We start from the raw sequence: 18,783 nt of genomic DNA, 5'->3' as shown, positions 1-18,783 counted from the left end.
ATTTAGAATGACTGACCAGAAAATGATCTCATTTTGAGAAATAACATTCTTTGTTTCAGGATGAGATTTGCAAAGGAATTTTTTTGTTTCTCAAGTCAATGAAACCGGTTAGAATTATTTTCTTTCGTTTTTTCTACTATAAATTTTGAGCTGTTTATTGCGAATTATTCACTCTTCTACGATTTATTGATAGAGTAGAGAGAATGGTCCAAAATCTTGATGAGATTCCTGATGCTTCTGCTCCATCACCAGTTTCATCACCATCATCTTCATCAAATTTATCATCATTAACGTCTTTATTATCAATTTTCACACTGTTAGCTGACCCTGTCATGTCCGTGGTCAGAAGAGTTGAGGAATACCAACCAACTTATAAATCAATATCGCTCAACAACACCAACATTATGATAAATATTAGAGATTTGGATGATGTACACGACAGGGAAAGAATCCGGAATCCCCAAAGAGCCCAACATTTACGAATGATGGAGTTTATCTCAGAAGTTAAAGTCAATATTAGTGACAGTATGGATCAGGAAGTCGAAAGAATGCGCAACATGCAGGCTAATCTTGCTAATAGTTAGGTTCAACAATGCGAAATGAGTGCAATGGCTATTTTCGATCGAGCTAACAATTATTTCGTTGAGCAGCTCAATAGATTAGCCGGGCACCCAAATAATTTAATTAAATCATTTAACTGTTTAATCATCCACTGATATTTGAATAAAACACCAAATGTTGAACAAAAATAGTAATGTTTATTTGATTTCATAATTTATAAAAAAGGAAAAAGGTATATTTTTTGACTGGCCCACTATCAGCACACTAATCCCAACGGTGTATTTTTGAAATTGAAACATTGTAATCTCGTAATTTTTGCTTACGGAATGGGAGATTGTATGGAGCTTGTGCAATAACTTGATCAGGGTCGAGTCTGCATTGAATAAAAATTGGAATATGATCAGATTTTAAAGTTGCAAAATCTGCTGACGCGAACTAAATACCACATGTGCAAGATATAATCACATCTACGGCCATTTCCTTTTCTATCAAAATACGTATCCTTTGTTGGGTGAACAGAAAGGTCCAACTTTTTGTTAATTCTTTTGCAAATTTCTCACTATCTGTCTGATCAACACTCCGATCGATATCAGCATTAAAATCAACTACGATAATTATATATTTGGCAGCCTTAAATTCTTTGTCATCTTCATCTATTCCACCGTGTAACATCCGGCAAATTGTCGCAAGAGGATTATTAAAATAGTCAAAAAACACCAGCTCTGTCCATGTTAGCGGAGGGATGGGTGTTGAATCGAATGTCCATGATGGCTTGAATTATGCTGTGGCATGTAGAAAATTGGTGAAATTTTGGGGCACCACGAGTAAATAAAATCGCAATATCTACGTGATCGTAATAGACTAATTTCAGTTTGGTTCTCCCTTGTTGTGGTTTATCGTGGGACCTAGCTGAAGCTCTAAATAACTCCTGAACACTAAAAAACCCTAGGCCACATCTTGATAACGAGAAATACATTTTTCACGATAGAATAGAATACAGTTCAGTTTCGTTGCACAGATTGTAAGTTAAAATGTGCGAAAAAGAAGAAAATCAACAAACAGTCAATTTCACTCTTTGAGTCATTTCAATTCTTTATGCAATAAGATTGTAAGTGCCTGGATGGTGAGAGGAAAACCGGAAAGACAGGTGATGTCAAACCTAGTTTCATCGAAAAAATGCTAATCAGTAACGATGGTGTTAACCTTGCTTCATATTTAGTTGGCTTCTTCTTGCGAAATATCTTTTAGAACCCGAATGATAAATGCAATCCTTTATAACCTAGAGATTTGCCATTTTTTAAGCAGGCACATAGTTTGGAAAAAAGAGCTCGTCTTCGGAATAAATCACTTTTTCACAAGAAAAAAATAATAAATAAAAAGCATTAAACATCATATTTTCAAACTTTCATGTAAAAGTTTGTTAAAATATAATAAATTTAATACTACAATATTAAATTTGCAAACTTTTAAACTAACTTGGTTTGACTAACGTAAGATGGATAACTGATGATGAAAAATTGATCCAAACTATGCTTTTTCAGCTATTGCATATTGAGACAAAAGGGTTCAATTTCATCAAAACAATTCCTAGAAAAAATTCATTAAGTTTGCTCGGCTTTAAATAATGGATTTGCTTACAAATTTTGCAGATCAAATGCATTTACAATCAATAACAGCATCATTAGCAATCAGGCTATGCACCTCAATAGCTATGCATAAGTTTTGAATTTCATTAATTTACCGTCAGCAAAACAAGCTCAACTTAATCTTTTGTAATTGCAAATTTTCTGATAAAACCAGGGTTGACATCGCCGTAATGACGCTTCCGCAAAGCAACAGACGAAAGTGGCGTAAGCCTGGCGTGAACCCTGCTTTTTATATACTACTATAAAGGATAATTTGTTTCTGGTACATTTAAAACCCGAAAATCATGACCGAAATGCGAAGTTCTGTTTCTTAAAACTGAAAGGGCACTTTCTGATTTATGATTAAAAGTTACATTAGTCAAATGAGTTTCATGAAAAAAGCTTCTTCCATAGTTGAACAAAAGGAATCGAAAATTCAACTTTGTGCTCGATTTTCTCGAAAACTGTTCATCAGATGGATTTTTAGAGAGAAATTGCAAGAATTTTAATTCAATGAACTTTATTGCATTAATTGTTAATTGTTGAATCCAACAGATGTCACTAGGGAGATGCTTAGCAAAATATATGTTAAAGGAAAATCTGTTATGAAGATAAAATTGAAAGTTACACGCATTTATTTTAAAGAGCTTTTGTCCGTGTTTTGCCAAGTTTAGTTGCTGCCCATGTTGAAAACTGCTCCTTTATTAAAAGTTTTGAATAGTTCATTGAATATTGGAAGATCATTTCAAACTAATTTAAGTCCGAAAATGTCTAAATACTGTGTTGTTGAAAAGGGTACTCCTAATACTTCATCTTACCGAATGTTTATAAGTAAGTGTTTTATTATTAATCATTTTGTTTCATCAATCACTTCGTCCTTGTTTATAGCAGTTGATAATTATGGTTTTATCTTATCCTTATAGCAAACTCCGATGTACCCATTTCACCATTTCATGACATTCCCTTGCTTGCTAATGCCGACAACAAAATTTATAATATGGTTGTCGAGATTCCTCGTTGGTCCAATGCAAAAATGGAAATAGCCACCAAAGAACCATTGAATCCAATCAAACAAGATACCAAGAAGGATGTCTTGCGTTATGTTAAAAATTGTTTCCCTCATAAAGGATATATCTGGAATTATGGTGCCTTACCCCAAACATGGGAAGATCCTAATCATTTAGATGACTCGACTGGCTGTCGTGGGGATAACGATCCTATCGATGTCTGCGAAATCGGTGACAAAGTACACAAACGAGGAGCAGTTATTCAAGTCAAAGTATTGGGTGTCTTTGCTCTAGTTGATGAAGGTGAAACTGACTGGAAAGTGATAGCCATTGATGTTAATGATCCCTTGGCCAAACAACTTAATGACATCGAAGATGTCGATAGATTGAAAACTGGTTTACTCAAGGCAACCCATGAATGGTTCAAAATCTACAAAGTTCCTGATGGTAAACCAGAAAATAAATTTGCTTTTGACGGAAAACCCAAAGACAAATCATTTGCTGAGAAAGTTATTGTCCAAACTCACGAACATTGGAAAAAATTGATTACTTCTGCTCCTGATGCCATGATCAATACTTCTGGTCTTGACTTGAAAAATATTACAATAGGTAACTCACCTTACAAGATAGACAACCCTCAGGCCGTTATTGACGCAGCACCGGCTCTTGCTGCACCAAAAGAAATTTCAGATTCAGAGCAAGTAGCAATTGATAAATGGTATGTTGTTGGTTAGGATAAAAATCCAGATGAAAATTCAGAAAAAGCAACTGCAGGCTTCAATCTTCACTTCATTTCTGAAGTCGAGATGAAATCGGAAAAAGCGAAATAGTTCGTTAAATTTAAATAAAAAGAGAATAAAAATCGTTTTGACATTCAATTTACTTTTATTGAACTTTTATAGTTATATGTATGTGTTCATATTGAGCATTTTAAAGTGTAATTGAGATAAAATACGAAAGCGACGGAGATGGATTATTTGACAATGAGCGAGATGATGGGTGAAAGAACGAAAAACAATTTAAATTAGGGCACGAAAAAACTTAAATAAAGTACAGATAAGATGTTGATTAGTGACAATTCAAGGATAAGAACAAAAAAGAAACAAATTTTCAACAAAAAGGTTACAGTTTAAATTGTGAATAGATGAACAATGATTATTGGTATTTATAAATATATTAATCTTTCTGGCTTTCGCTAAATCCTCTTTGGTGACTTTTTTAAGGTATTATTTATAACAGTTGATCGCATGACGGTGAATATAAGGAGATAATTAGGCCAGAAAATGGACTATCGAATTTTCTATGCAGGTGATGATGATTTATAAGAACATTCATTTTCTTTTTCTTGTGATGAAACTTTGTTTTTTTGAAGATGCAGCTTTTTAAAATTATGAATATTTGTTCGCATATTATTTGTTGAGATTGTTATAATCGATAATTAAGCTTAAATTGCGATTAAATGAATACTTGAAATTTCATATGTTCGAGTGACCACAGTGAATGAGGCCAGCTGATGATCAACCGATTATCATTGGGTTGGAAAGAGGCTCTGAAAAGCTTAAAATTATGATGTGATAACGTTGAGTTATTTCATGTCCAGCAATTTTTTGTTATTAATATTTGATTTAATTTGCCTAATTATTAACCAAATACATTTTAAAGGTTAACTGTGCATACACAGTTAACAGTTTCCATTAACTATGAGATTAAAAAAACCAATAAAAGTCTATATTAAGTGTGGGTTTAAACGATTTAACCATTTGATTAAATCCTGGTTACCTCAAACATAGTGGTTTAAATTGCGATTAAATGAATACTTGAAATTTCATATGCTCGAGTGACCTTAGTAAAATTGAATGAGCATTTCTTTGTAGATTCCATAATTTTACATCGTATAACGATAAATAAGCGTGCTCAGGTCTAATATATTAATAGCTTTGCGTTTTGCCAATCAAATTCATTAACTTAATGAACTGTTTGATTGACTATAAGTGCAGTGTAAGTTATTTTAGATTCAGTGTTCAATATATCTTCTATGCTACTTTAAATGGTAGTTTGTTTAGATGATCATGAATTCCCCCTATGAATCACTTTTTCGCAGAAACCGTGGCTTTGAAAGCTTTGAGAAGAAAGCAAATCTTTTCATGCTCGAAGATACAGAGGTTGCTGTGGGTTGTGGTGATTTTGATGTTGATGCAGATGCTGATGTCGACGATGAAGATGTTGTCGGGAAACTTCTATTACTAGTAGTGTTAGTAGTTTTGCTAGTATTTGCATTTTCATTTAACGGAGGATTTACCAGCTCAAAGCGGTGATAGAAGATATCAGATAACTGTCAGAACTCAGGAAATCTGTTCGGATCTTCGACGTAATCACTTGGAACCTCGAATAGATCATTTGAAAGGCTGTCGTCAAACTGAAAATCCTGGAATGTTATCCGAGATGTCACAAATGGTGGGATTGGAATATCTAAAATCAAACAAAAATCAAAAGTTAATAATCTGATTAACCAAATCATTTGAGTCTTTTTAAATCTAAAGGGTGTAACGGATAAAAAACTACTTTTATCTTAAAAATGATATCTAGGAAGACGAAGATGACACTGATAAAAATGAGTTTTGACCTTAGGGAATAATTTTCGACGCTTCTTTTCTCTTTCTTCGGATTCTTATCATTGTCATCTTCATCTTCCTAGATATCATTTTTAAGATAAAAGTAGTTTTTTATCCGTTACACCCTTTATAATAGACAATAATGATTGTTTGCATAAAATTAATGAAATCAAAATTTAACCCTATCACTCAAGTTTAAAATGTTTTCGTTGAAGGGCAATAAACATAAAACATGTAATGAGGTTGATTAAGATTTTTTGTTTTGTTGAAAACATCAATAAACAATTGGAGAATGAGTAATGATTGCAAGCTGAGTAACACATTGATAAAAAGTCTCAGCTGGAGCCTGAGTATTCAGACAAATAACAATAGGGAAGTAGTATCACATTATTAATCGACAAGCTCTTAACAAGTAATGAGATGTAAACAGCAGATTCAACAATCATTTCATTCCTGTACACAGATCCTCATTTGAAAGATCATGTCTTGAGGTTTTATGACAGTCTAGCACTATTTCAACAGAAAATGAACTCAATTAATAGCATGATTTACCTAATTTAACAGGAAATCCTGGCGGTAACTTCATTTGGACAAATTCTCTCAATTTTTTGAAATGTTTGAATGGCGCGATAACTTCCAGAACGTTCAACAAGGAATCGACTGAGAGGGGAAATTGTTCATCCTACAGAATAAAAAAATAACATTAAGATTCAACAAGTTAAATGCAGTTGAATAGTAAAATTACCATGGCAAGAGTTGCTTTGTAGCCTTTGACGCTTCCTTTGCACTTTATTTCTCGTCCAAGATTTGGGGGTTCACCAGGAGGAGAACTTATATATTCCTCCCAAGAAACGGTACATTTAGGTGGTGGAGGAAGTGATCGTCTTCTTGGAGGAGGTTCGAGGTAAGGGTCGATAGCTATAGAACCGGTAACTGCTCCATGAGCAAAATTTTCAACCATAGCTCGATTTCGCTGAAGATCTTCTGCTGTTAAATGTTCTCTTCGTTTTCTAGATTCCAGATAAAGACCTCCAATGTAATAAAAATCAGCCATAAAAGGTCCAACCATTTCGGTTTTATCTTCACGAAACAGCCATCCTGACTGTGCTCGTGTAAAGGTTATACTTTTAGTTGACATTTGAGCAGCAACTATATCTTGTGACATCAAAATATCAACCTCATCTTCGATTTCTACTTCGGATTCCTCATAACGTAACCTTTGATATACTTTCATTTTGTTATCCATGACAGTCAGAGAATGTGATGGTTTAGCATCACCAATGAAAACGAAACTTATATCGCCCCGTTCCCATTTCATATCACTAAAGTCGACTAGAGTTGTGTCTAAACGAATATTGCAACCTTTCTTTTGGATCCTACAGACATCAGATGGCAAATAACGGGAGACTAGAGGTACCCAACTTTGAAAATCCCATTTCAATTTCATACTGAAATTTCCCATTTGGTTAAGAGCACGTACAATATCCGGTCTACGAATTTCCATGGCTTCTTTTGATTGTTTTTTCAGTTTTCTGAGCAGACATGTAACTGTAAATAAATAGAAATAAATTTGATGAATCTAATCAAAAATAAAAGTCAAGGTAATGCAAACATGATTTGACATTTTTATACCATTCTCTTCAAGGTACAACTGATTCGGATAGCGGTTAATAAAATTAATACTATACTGAACATACTATACTTTGCTCAACAGTTGTGATGGTGAAAGATAAATAATAACCCCCGGCTGTTTTTGGAACTCTTGATAAACTTCATAATCTGGACCTCTCTTTAATAAAAATCAGGTGACTGATAAACTAGCTGGACTAATTAATTTCAGATAGTAGGACAAAAAGATTATTTTGAACCAAATAAAATTTGTAAAGAAAGGCACGAATAGACAAACATGAAAACAGATGAGTAAGAAAGATAGCAAGTAAAATAAGGAAATGTAAGGTAAACAGTTAATCGATAGGAGGATTGAATAAAGGGAAAATAGAACCATGAAATATGGCTTGGTGAAATATTGATGATCACTAACTTGTCTGTCGATCCCCATAGCTAATTGCTTCAGCTAGTGGACTCCATCCTTGGTTATTTTTCACTTTGACTGGAGCTCCATGGGCGAGGAGCAATTGTATACATTCCTTGTGGCCAAGCATAACAGCTAAGTGAAGCGGCGTATTACCTAAATTTAACATAACAAGCAAATGATTAAAACATTTGGAATAATAAAAACGATCAAAATTTGATCTTAGTAGATCAATTGGTAAAACGTATAAATTAAAGGGAATTTTTGGCCATTATTAAAGGGCAAAGTAAAAAAGTAAACAGCTAAAACATTAAGCTTACCATGAACATCTTTGGCATTTATATAACGTGGTTTGAGAAGCTGGGGAATCCGTTTAAGATCATTAATGAAAACACTCTTGTGAAGAGGATATTCATCTTCATAAGACATTGTAAGATGGCTGTGAAAGGTTAACTAACTTGATTAATAAATATAAATACAATTTTCATTACAAGAAAAGGAGAGACTAAAGAGGGTTTAACATGACATGAAATTTACAGTATAACTTAATACTGTAATAACTTTGCCTGACAAGTTGTTGTGAGTATAACCTCTCAAGCTATTTCTAGGGAAGCTATTTTCACTATTTCCACATCAAATTCAAACAGTAAAACAAGTTGCTTGATATTTCTTTTTACGCTAATCATATAATTATATTGTTATACTTATTTTGCTTCTAATTTGTTAAAATACTTTTTATTATTTCTAAATTGATCGCTATTTGCATGAAAATTAAGTATACTTTTTGATAAAATATTTTCTTTTAGAAATGAGAGTCAAGCGAAAATCTCCCAAAACCAGACGTCTTGATCGTTTGGCGTCTATTAAACTTAAAATTGCTGAAAGAGATTCTCTTGTGAAATCGCGGTCTCGTAGTGAACCCAAAGATGATCAAGTTGCTGGAAATCACAATCAAGCTGTTGTTGAAAGTCCTAACACTTTGCGTTCTGGTCGCTATTATGGTTCAAGTAAAGGAGCTGGTCTGAAGTAATGGTTCTGATTCTAGAACAAGAAGTAATTCTGGTTATCTTAATCATAATTTATTAAGTTATTCATTATGAAGCTTACAGACACAATTGATATTTGATGATGGTTCCATCCAATGATATGTTTTGATTTGAAAATTTAAAATTAAAACCACTCAGCTGGTTTACTCGGTGAGGTGAATGTATCCACAATTGAACACTTTTATATTATAAAATCACTTAATTTTCATGTTAATTCACTACTTGATCAATATTTTTATTAACGATATGGTTTATCAAAGGTTTAGTTGTAAACGGAGTAAATGAAAAATTGGATTACTTGGATAACCTCGTAACTTAAAATGTACTTCAAGTGAGTTAGTTTTCTGAACTTTTCTGGATTCAAGGTTTATCTAAAAAATAATAACCTTGTCAATGATGACAAATAGTATTCAATAAACGGAAATAATGTGACTGGTTTCACAGAAACAGCCAACAGAAGCTGTAAAAATCATTGAAGGTTAGGGTTACAAATAAGCGGAGCAACGCGTTTGAATGGCAAGCATTTGTATATGCACCAATGTGTGCTCCACAAGAAGGAAAGATAATTTTGGGAGATAATCTTTTCTAAAATCAGGATAACCTCGAATTATCGTTTTATAATCATTATAAATACAAATTCACTTCAATTCACATGTCTAAAAATTGAAGGAAAAACAAATGGATGCAATGAAAAATTACAGAAGCCTGATGGTCTCTCACTTTGGTTAAGCAAATTTCAGACTGGATAACTGTTGATAAAGACCCTTGAATTATATAAACTTGGTTATTGATTTAAAAACAATTAACTTTTGACTCCCCGATGGCCCCTGAGTTTGCTCTAATACTACCACAAGTAATCGCCAAGTTGAATAAGACTCTAAGAGACAATCGGCTGACCATTGATCAACTTTCTGTAAAGGTACTGTAATCTATTATTGAATCATTTCAACACTACTTAAGCTGAAATAATCTATGATATCAAGCAAAATTGAACAAACATTGATGCAAGTTTAAACCACATTAGCTAATAAGCGAGAATCCTAATTTGAGATTTCAGATTTCTAATGATATTGGTGAATCTAATTGATTGATAATGCACCTAAAATTGGTTCAACCATCAGCTTACCCAATGACTTAAACAGGATTTAGCCTAACATTGAATGTGTGACAAACCGATAATCAATTAAGACCAGGTTGAAGCTTAAAATACTGTTTAGTTTCACTTGATTATCAATCGGATGGGCTGTTGAGAGATTTAATATTGACTTTGATTCGTGATTAAAGTGTCTTAAGTTTAATTATTTCATTTCATTGAATTGTATAATAGCTTAAAATACCTGTGATTTGATTTAGCTTCTTGCATTTGACTTGAAATGAATAATAATCATCGTTGAGGTTGAGGTTTAAGGCCAGTTGAGGTTTCCAATTCACCAAGTCAGGTTAGACTTTTAAAAAAGGTTAATTCCCATAATTTCAATTTAGCTCAAGAAATGAAATTTGTTTGTACATTTTGTTGAATCGTGAAAACAGTTGAATTTGCAACACAATTTAGCTAATTGATGACGCGACCATGTTATACCGTTGAATAGGCGAAACAATTAGTTTAAAATGATTAAGTAGTGAATATTGATTGAGATTGTATTGTACATTGAATCGTATAAGTTTCTCATTGTCATTCAAATGATTTAGGGAATTAAAATCTTAGTTAATTGAAATGATCGGAAAAATGTTGATTTTACAATTGGGTAAACAAATTGGTGCGACAAGTGTGATTAAATTATTCATAATACAATTCCAATTGTGAGTTAAACTCATTTGCTAATTTACAATGGACAAAATAACTTTTACAGGATATTAACTTCATTTTAATTCCATTGTCACAGGGGATTGGTTTCCATTATTAGTTTTCTTCCGTTCCGTGATAGCATTGGAGATCGTTGAAATTGCGCTTCCTTTAGACGAATCTTTGCCATGAAGACTTTGCTGACCAGTCAGCTTTGAGCTTCTTGTCGATAATGTTGAGAGTGGATTACTGGATGAAGTCTTTGATACTGATGATACTTGTGTTGATGGGAATTTGCCAGAAACCATTCTGATTATTGCAGGACGAGCTTTGCTGTTAGTTACTATCTCGAAAAGGAAAATGAAAACACCCTAAAATAAAAGGTAAAATAAATTAATATCATTGATTACATTGAATAAATTATGTTTAAAGCAGCTCTACTGCAAGCGGACTTACTTGAGATCCATTGACAATGATGAATGCATATGAAAGCCAATTTGAATATTCATGGAAATAAAGGAAACCAATTGACCAAGTGATTCCTAGTAATATCATAAGTGAACATGAACCTTTTAACCAGCGTCTAACTAGATGATTGTCTTGAGACTTTTGATCGGGTCTCGTCCCTCGAGCAGCCCAATTTTTCTTCTTTAAATTACTTAATAAAGCGATCTGGATTGATTTACCATAGATAAATGTATTTAACAAAATAATTAGAGCAACAGGGCCAGCAAAAAACCAAATCCGAGAGGGATTTATTGGGTTAGAAATCCAACAGCTAAAAGAGTAATTAACAAAATATAGATTAATTGGATGTTATATCAATGAATCTTGGCTGTTGCATCTGTAAATTAAAGCGATTAAACATGAAATTTGTTCAATACTTACTAATAACTTGTGTCATCATATAACCCCTGTGGACCCAATACTGCAATAGTAACACCCAACCAGATGAGGGCTAGTCCATAGCCAAGCAAGTATAGCCAGCGACTTCTGAACTCAAAATTTAATGGAACCACAACAATCATTTGATATAAAAGATACCCTTCGAGTAACATCCAAGTAAATGTGGCCGCTAAACTGTAAAATAGGGTTGCAGAGATGACTCGACACCATAGCTGAAAAACAAGTAAATTGAAAAAATTATACAAGATTGAAAAATAAAAATATCGCTTTTGAGATTTTTACATAATTTTTGAAACATTTTTCATTCCTTTAGATGCAAAATAATACTTACTATACTTTCAGTGTGTTCAACACCAAACATTAGAATGAAATTGCTGACCAGAAGGCAGATGCAGAGATTTGTGGTTATGGCGACTCGCTTGTTTGTGATTGGAGTGCTTTTGACAGGAGGCAAAGTTATGAGGAAAAAGATGGTTAAAATTAACGAAATAACTGATGCTGTCAAACAGATAAGGGATAAAATGGATTTGGCCTGGTCATCTTCTTCGCGTCCTGTCATGTCCATTAGGATGGCAAAATTGGTTAAATGTGTACAATGACAAACAGTTTTACGGCGAGTCGAAGCAACTTCATCATAAACACATCCAGATGAGTTCCACGCTTTATTTACAGAGTCCCAAAAGACACATTGAACAACATCACCACGACGTTTAATAGATGAATGTGCCAATGATACTTGGACGTTTACATCCTCCACAGTTTCACCAAAACTGAATGAAACAAGTTGAGAAACGATATCTTTCATTTCTTCTGGCGGACTCATGTAAGTTGTTATTTCTTTAATGATAGTACCAAGTCCAGTTGGACGACCACAAGGCGATGCAGCCATGGCAATGCCAAAGTCGATCCCTAAGAAAAAGACCAAAAATTAAATCATAGCAACTTGGAAATGAAGCAAATCATCAATGAAATATTTGCGAAAATTAACCATGAAAAGGAAAATCTAAATTAGCTTAGTAAAGTTTTATTATCATGACAACTAAATAATTGTTAACATGATAACTTTCACAATCACCTTTCATGATCTTTCAATATAAACAATAAAACTGTTTACGAAATGAAACAGGTTCATCAGTGTAAATTTAAGGTAATTCAATGCTTGTTATATGAGACGGTAAAAAACCAACAAACTAACAAATCCAACAATCAGATAATGTACAGTTTAATTGTATTTAGCCTGATCAACCATGAAACCTGGAAATTAATTATTATCTTGATTCGCTCATTTCCCTCTTAATATAAACAAAACTTACCTTTTGGAAATTTAATTTCAGCCAGTTCTTTGCCAGATAACTGTTTACTTGGAAAAGCCAATTGATCAATCATTTCAGTTTCATTATCAAAAGCATAGACTTCCATTTGAATTGAATCGGCATCAACCGGAATAACGGCACTTCTGTCCAATTCACAGGCCAAATCCAAGCCAGCCTTTTCCGTTGTTGTAATGATTGAATTTGCCTGGACTTTGGTGTCTTTTGTGCCAGTTTCATTCCAACATTGTTCATTTCTGTCTTCCATTAGAGTTGAAAAAATGGAGCAAACTTGTTTAGTAAATGTAATTCGTTCATAAACGGCAACGGTTTTATTTCCAATAGTGGCCAGATCAACTCCAATTTTATCAACCAACTCTCGAGCCAATTCTACAGTTTTGTCCAAATGGTCGGAGGTCGATAGGACGAAACTATCATTTTGCAAGTTTTCCAATAAAACTTCAGTTACTTTTTGAGCTGGCTGTTCATCTGATTTCAAGTCAGCAGTCAGTGTCACTAAAATGTTATCAACTTTTTTCTTGGTTTGATCGGCATCAGAAACGTTTGTCTTGATAGGATCTTCAGTCAAAGGTTCAACCGATCTATCTTCTGTTGTTGGTGGTGTTTCAGTGATCTCTGGTGGTGTGGAAATTATTCCCCTGAAAGGTAAAAAGAAATAAAGTGAAATTAAAAGGATTCTTTACTCACTTTACCAGATGTAAATCAGCTATTATTCATTCATTTTTATCTCTGCAAGTTGTAACCATGTTATTGTTGCTCATTTTAATCAATATATTCTTGAGATGATAATCAATCAAAACAAAAGTATGAGATGTTTTATTCTTGTTAATCTGGTTGTATTAAGCATGAACTAATCAATAATGGTTGTTATGATAAGACTAGTTTCACGTGTTTAAGTAATTGCTCTTTGCCATTGATCTTCGTATTCAACAAGTTCAGTTACTGGAAAATCTTTTGCTAAAATCAGTTCTATTTTGAAAATTTTCACCAAAATTTTCTGTCAAATTTGACTCAATGAATGTAACCAAAATTGATAATAAAAGCTAATTAATGTTACCAAAAACAAATGTTACCAATGATTACATTTTGACAATAAAAATTGTCACTGACGAGTTGAGATACAATTTCATGATTAAACTGTGTTTTGATTTATCTCTAAATATGAACAAAATTCTGCTGAATTTTACTCTGATAATCATTTTTAGCACCATAAATCAACTTACGGAGTGAATCTAAATTCACACAAAGCATGGCCACTGTTATCCAAGGAACGAGGAACTAATCTGCAATTAAAATTGATTCAATGACGTTAAATGGTAATGATTGATTGTGATTAAACTCACTTTGGTGTTATTGTTAATCCATTAACCAGGATAACCACAACATTGGTGCCTTTTGATTGCTGAGTAGAGTCGACATTTTTCCAGCAATCTTTAGGTATATTAGAGGTTTCCTTGGTATTCAAATGACCATTCAAATGTTCCATGACAGTTTCAGGAATCTTGGTGTCTTTAATTCTTGGACCAGAAATTAGTTGAGTCCATATCCAATCAGTTGACCCTTTAGCTTGTTTAATTGGTACAAACTTTTGCATAAGATCGGGAATCTTGTTCCATGCATCACAGGACTCTATTGAAATGAGATCGGCCTCTCGAATGGCACTAAACTTTTGTCTACACCAACGCCTTGCCTCATCGAAAGACTTTTTTTCAGTATCATAAACATAGATACGGCCTCTGTCCGGATAACATACGGCATTACTTTCTGGTATCGACGCTTCTTCACATCTTTCTTTGATCAAATCGATGTCATCTGTTCGGACGTCTGTAGAGCAGAGATTAAACATTGATTAATTGTCGGTGAAATTGAGTCAGCTTGAGTCTTGAATTTTTCTCATAAAACATTAATTACAAATACAATCATCGGCTATTTCTGGATGAATGCAAATTATTTATAACTTATTAATTGCTACTAACTATGTTTGTAACTATTAGTAGAGCTATTATTGTTTTTATAACTTCCTTACACCAAATAAAGCCGTGCATCCGTTAACCATTTCAATTTAAGGAAACACTCAACGGTCACACGAATAAGATTGATTCAGCGAGCGTTTATAATCAATTATTATTAGATTAGTAGATATTGATAGGAAATAATTTGATATAATTTGTCATAATTATCCATCAACTACACTTAGAGTTTATTAAGAGGTTGGCAAAGGATGAAGACCAAAAGAATAAGGTAAACTGCCTAGAGAGAAATCTTTTTGTTATAATCATTTATGATGGGAAATTTCATGCTGAATCCATTACTTGAATCCATTTTTCGAAATAACTTCGACTACGATAACTTGTACGATATCACGAAAAAAGTTGAAAATGCATGAGCAAGAGTATCACAGTAACCAGAGGTGAAAGCCATTAATGCCTGTTAAGGAAAAAATAGCTAAATTTTCATATCGTTTGTCAAATATCGAGAGACATTCACTCAAATCTGGAGCTCAGCTAATTGAAGACAAACAATCTGATAGCTTTAAATGATGAACAACTTTAGGTTTGACTGATCAAAACTATCCTGATTCAATCTCATCTAAATCAGTGTGAATTGGATGAGATTCCTTCTGTAGTGGATATCACCTTGTAGCTGACATCAACTTGGATTAATAATGTACACTTAAGATATGGGAAAAAATTTCATGCCAATAAAGTAATGGGATAATGTGATAAAATGTAATTATACTTGAAAATGTTAACTTTTCAGTTTTCAACCTTTTTTTTGCTTGACATATACCTTTCTTTAGGCCGTTTTGATGGGCTGTTTCCATTAATCGAGATATGAGCCAAGCTATTATATTTTTACTAGATTGACTTACTCAAGATTGGCGCAACAAAAAGCATACAAGCAAAATGGTAGACAATATGTGATTTAATGATAGCGATTAACAGTAAATTGTTGCCTCATGCTATACCGATAGCTTTAACAGATAACAATGAATGACTGATAAAACTAATATAAAGCTAACATGAAACCAGCAAGAAACTAAAATGACTTTGTTTAACATTATTAGTGTTTCATTGCAATCAATGATCAAAAATGACAAAAATAAACTCAGAATGAAAGCGATAAATGCCGTTTCAAGTTACTTACATTGTGACGAGAAAAGGATAATCAAAGTAATTAACGATGAAGATGAGTCAGTCAATCTAACCATTACCTAGATGAAGTTGAAATTGAAAAATAAACATTAGTATAAATAGTTGAGATAAAGGATTCAAAATAGTGAAGAGGTGAAACTGAAAAGCGATGCAAATAAGCCTTATTGGGTAAAAGTAGGCAGTAAAATTGATAAATGTTTAGTTGCATTTTGATGGAACAATTGATTTCGGCAGAAATTTAGATTATTAAAATTAAAATCTGTCGACTACTATTTTTGGCAAGACTATCAAAGACCATTTTCAGCTTAATTTAAGGTTAGATGTTGAGGTTAGACTACAGGTGAAATCGGACTACAGGAGTTTGTGCGGACAAAGGTTGTAAAATGAATGCATTATGTTAAGGTATCAGGCATTTTTAAGTGTAAGATAACATTAAAAGTAAGGAAAGATTATTATAATCAATGACTAAATCATTGACATTGAAAGCAATAAAATTGTTACTTACGGAGTTAACCTGGTTGATCTTGAGTCCAAAATGATGTTAAATCAATATGGAAACGATGAGATTTAATGGATGAGAAATTGAAATGAAACAAAATTATTTTCACAAAAACTTACTTTCAATTGACTGATTGTTAATCCGTGAACATGGAGAAGTAAAACATTTTTATCGTATGCTTCCTTTGTTGAATCAAATCAAACTGATTAATGATATTTACACAAGTTTACTGTTTGATATGTGGCGTCATCTTCAACACCTTTTTATGTTCACAGTTGATTATTTTTCAAAATTTTCAATTGCAAGTTTATTGTTAACAGTTAGGTTAACTGAAAATCTTGCAATGTTGTCCGAGTTGTTACAAATAATGGAATTGAAATATTTGAAATGAAACTAAAAATCAAACGTTAACAATCTAATTAAACAAATCATTTGAGTCTCTTTAAATCTATAATAGACAATGATGATTATTTGCATAAAATGAATGAAATCAAAATTTAACCCTATCACTCAAGTTTAACAGCAAAACTAAATTTTTTCATTGAAGGGCAATAAATATGAAACGTGTAATGAGGTTTATAAAGATTTTTTTTTGAAAACATTAATAAACAATTGGAGAATGATTATTATTGCAATGATCATTATCGTACAAGATTTGGAGGTTCGCCGGGAGGAAAACTTGTATGTTCCTCCCAAGAAACGGTACATTTAGGTGGTGGAGGAAGTGATCTTCTTCTTGGAGGAGGTTCGAGGTAAGGGTCGATAGCTATAGAACCGGTAACTGCTCCATGAGCAAAATTTTCAACCATAGCTCGATTTCGCTGAAGATCTTCTGCTGTTAAATGTTCTCTTCGTTTTCTAGATTCCAGATAAAGACCTCCAATGTAATAAAAATCAGCCATAAAAGGTCCAACCATTTCAGTTTTATCTTCACGAAACAGCCATCCTGACTGAGCTCGTGTAAAGGTTATACTTTTAGTTGACATTTGAGCAGCAACTATATCTTGTGACATCAAAATATCAACCTCATCTTCGATTTCTACTTCAAATTTCTCATAACGTAACCTTTGATATACTTTCATTTTGTTATCCATGACAGTCAGAGAGTGTGATGGTTTAGCATCACCAATGAAAACGAAACTTATATCGCCACGTTCTAATTGATGAACGACGATCCTCTGACTGTTTGAAAATCCCATTTCAATTTCATACTGAAATTTCTCATTTGGTTAAGAGCACGTACAATATCCGGTCTACGAATTTCCATGGCTTCTTTTGATCGTTTTTTCAGTTTTTTGGCTGTCGATCCCCGTAGCTAATTGCTTCAGCTAGTGGACTCCATCCTTGGTTATTTTTCACTTTGACTGGAGCTCCATGGGCGAGGAGCAATTGTATACATTCCTTGTGGCCAAGCAAAACAGCTAAGTGAAGCGGCTTATTATCTAAATTTAACATAACAAGCAAATGATTAAAACATTTGGAATAATAAAAACGATCAAGATTTGATCTTAGTAGATCAATTGGTAGAACGTATAAATTAAAGGGAATTTTTGGCAATTAATACAAGGTAAAGTGCAAAAGTAAACAAGTAAAAACTTAACTTACCTGTTTAGTATAAACTTATCGTGCCATGGATATCTTTGGCATTTATATAACCTGGTTTGAGAAGCTGGAGAATCCGTTTAAAATCAAATATGAAAACACGCTTTTAGAGGGAATTCATCTTCATAAGACATTGTAAGATGGCTGTGGCAGGTTTAATTTATAGATATAAATATAATTTAAAATTAATAATTTTAAATTATTAATTTTCAGTACAAGAAAGAAAAAGTAGAGACTGTTACAGTCTGACTGTATTACAGTCACTGTAATAACTTTGCCTGACAAGTTGTTGTGAGTATAACCTCTCGAGCTATTTCTAGGTAAGCTATTTTCACTATTTACACATCAAATTCAAACAGTAAAACAAGTTGTTTGATATTTCATTTTACGCTCAACACATGAAATTAATTCTGTTTTTTTTTTTCATTTTGTTGAATCGTCAAAACAGTTGAATTTGGTGGCACAATTTAGCTAATTGATGACGCGACCATGTTATATCATTTAATTCGCGAAACAATTAATTTAAAATGATTAAGTAGTGAATATTGATTGAGATTTAATTGCACATTGAATCGTATTCTCATTGTCATTTAAATGATTTAGTAAATTAAAATCTTTCTCAAT

At 32.9% G+C, this 18,783-nt stretch overlaps 3 protein-coding genes and 1 pseudogene across 4 annotated transcripts; 1 reads left to right on the top strand and 3 right to left on the bottom strand.

The window, feature by feature from the left end:
- The first annotated feature begins 2,836 nt into the window (after window positions 1-2,836).
- On the top strand, window positions 2,837-4,071 carry Nurf-38 (Inorganic pyrophosphatase Nurf-38). The gene is made up of 2 exons (XM_015933400.3): window positions 2,837-3,017; window positions 3,110-4,071. Exons 1-2 carry the CDS (start codon window positions 2,870-2,872, stop codon window positions 3,925-3,927), a joined length of 966 nt encoding a protein of 321 aa, XP_015788886.2. The 5' UTR covers window positions 2,837-2,869; the 3' UTR covers window positions 3,928-4,071.
- A 122-nt stretch (window positions 4,072-4,193) lies between these two features.
- LOC107365834 (ankyrin repeat domain-containing protein 13C) lies at window positions 4,194-8,375 on the bottom strand. The gene is made up of 5 exons (XM_015933399.3): window positions 8,158-8,375; window positions 7,847-7,993; window positions 6,551-7,353; window positions 6,358-6,487; window positions 4,194-5,662 (listed from the first exon to the last, which is right to left on the bottom strand). Exons 1-5 carry the CDS (start codon window positions 8,264-8,266, stop codon window positions 5,529-5,531), a joined length of 1,323 nt encoding a protein of 440 aa, XP_015788885.1. The 5' UTR covers window positions 8,267-8,375; the 3' UTR covers window positions 4,194-5,528.
- A 2,110-nt stretch (window positions 8,376-10,485) lies between these two features.
- Window positions 10,486-16,752, bottom strand: LOC107365831 (adhesion G protein-coupled receptor L4). Its single transcript, XM_015933396.3, has 10 exons — window positions 16,677-16,752; window positions 16,564-16,581; window positions 16,051-16,117; window positions 14,247-14,727; window positions 14,127-14,186; window positions 12,886-13,541; window positions 11,904-12,481; window positions 11,555-11,784; window positions 11,123-11,444; window positions 10,486-11,037 (listed from the first exon to the last, which is right to left on the bottom strand). Exons 3-10 carry the CDS (start codon window positions 16,112-16,114, stop codon window positions 10,744-10,746), a joined length of 2,685 nt encoding a protein of 894 aa, XP_015788882.2. The 5' UTR covers window positions 16,115-16,117; window positions 16,564-16,581; window positions 16,677-16,752; the 3' UTR covers window positions 10,486-10,743.
- An 84-nt stretch (window positions 16,753-16,836) lies between these two features.
- Window positions 16,837-18,012, bottom strand: LOC107365713 (ankyrin repeat domain-containing protein 13C pseudogene; annotated as a pseudogene). The gene has a single exon (XR_016199598.1). The product of XR_016199598.1 is annotated as an ankyrin repeat domain-containing protein 13C pseudogene (transcript).
- Between the last annotated feature and the right edge of the window lie 771 nt (window positions 18,013-18,783).

This window comes from Tetranychus urticae, chromosome 3 (genome assembly GCF_039701765.1).
Source record: "Tetranychus urticae isolate SD_2017Ah chromosome 3, NJAU_TeUrti_SD_1.0, whole genome shotgun sequence".
Classification (NCBI taxonomy): Eukaryota; Metazoa; Arthropoda; class Arachnida; order Trombidiformes; family Tetranychidae; genus Tetranychus; species Tetranychus urticae.
This window is presented reverse-complemented; position numbering and strand designations above follow the sequence as displayed.

Excerpts from the sequence above, each read along its gene's own strand:
- Nurf-38 (XM_015933400.3), top strand. The coding sequence starts at position 2,870 with ATGTTGAAAACTGCTCCTTTATTAAAAGTTTTGAATAGTTCATTGAAT. Across the intron at positions 3,018-3,109 it reads ATCTTACCGAATGTTTATAA|CAAACTCCGATGTACCCATT; the intron begins GTAAGTGTTTTA and ends TTATCCTTATAG.
- LOC107365834 (XM_015933399.3), bottom strand. The coding sequence starts at position 8,266 with ATGTCTTATGAAGATGAATATCCTCTTCACAAGAGTGTTTTCATTAAT. Across the intron at positions 7,994-8,157 it reads AAATGCCAAAGATGTTCATG|GTAATACGCCGCTTCACTTA; the intron begins GTAAGCTTAATG and ends TGTTAAATTTAG. Across the intron at positions 6,488-6,550 it reads ACAAAGCAACTCTTGCCATG|GATGAACAATTTCCCCTCTC; the intron begins GTAATTTTACTA and ends TTTATTCTGTAG.
- LOC107365831 (XM_015933396.3), bottom strand. The coding sequence starts at position 16,114 with ATGGTTAGATTGACTGACTCATCTTCATCGTTAATTACTTTGATTATC. Across the intron at positions 14,728-16,050 it reads TATCCTTTTCTCGTCACAAT|ACGTCCGAACAGATGACATC; the intron begins GTAAGTAACTTG and ends TCTGCTCTACAG. Across the intron at positions 14,187-14,246 it reads GGATTAACAATAACACCAAA|ATTAGTTCCTCGTTCCTTGG; the intron begins GTGAGTTTAATC and ends TTTTAATTGCAG.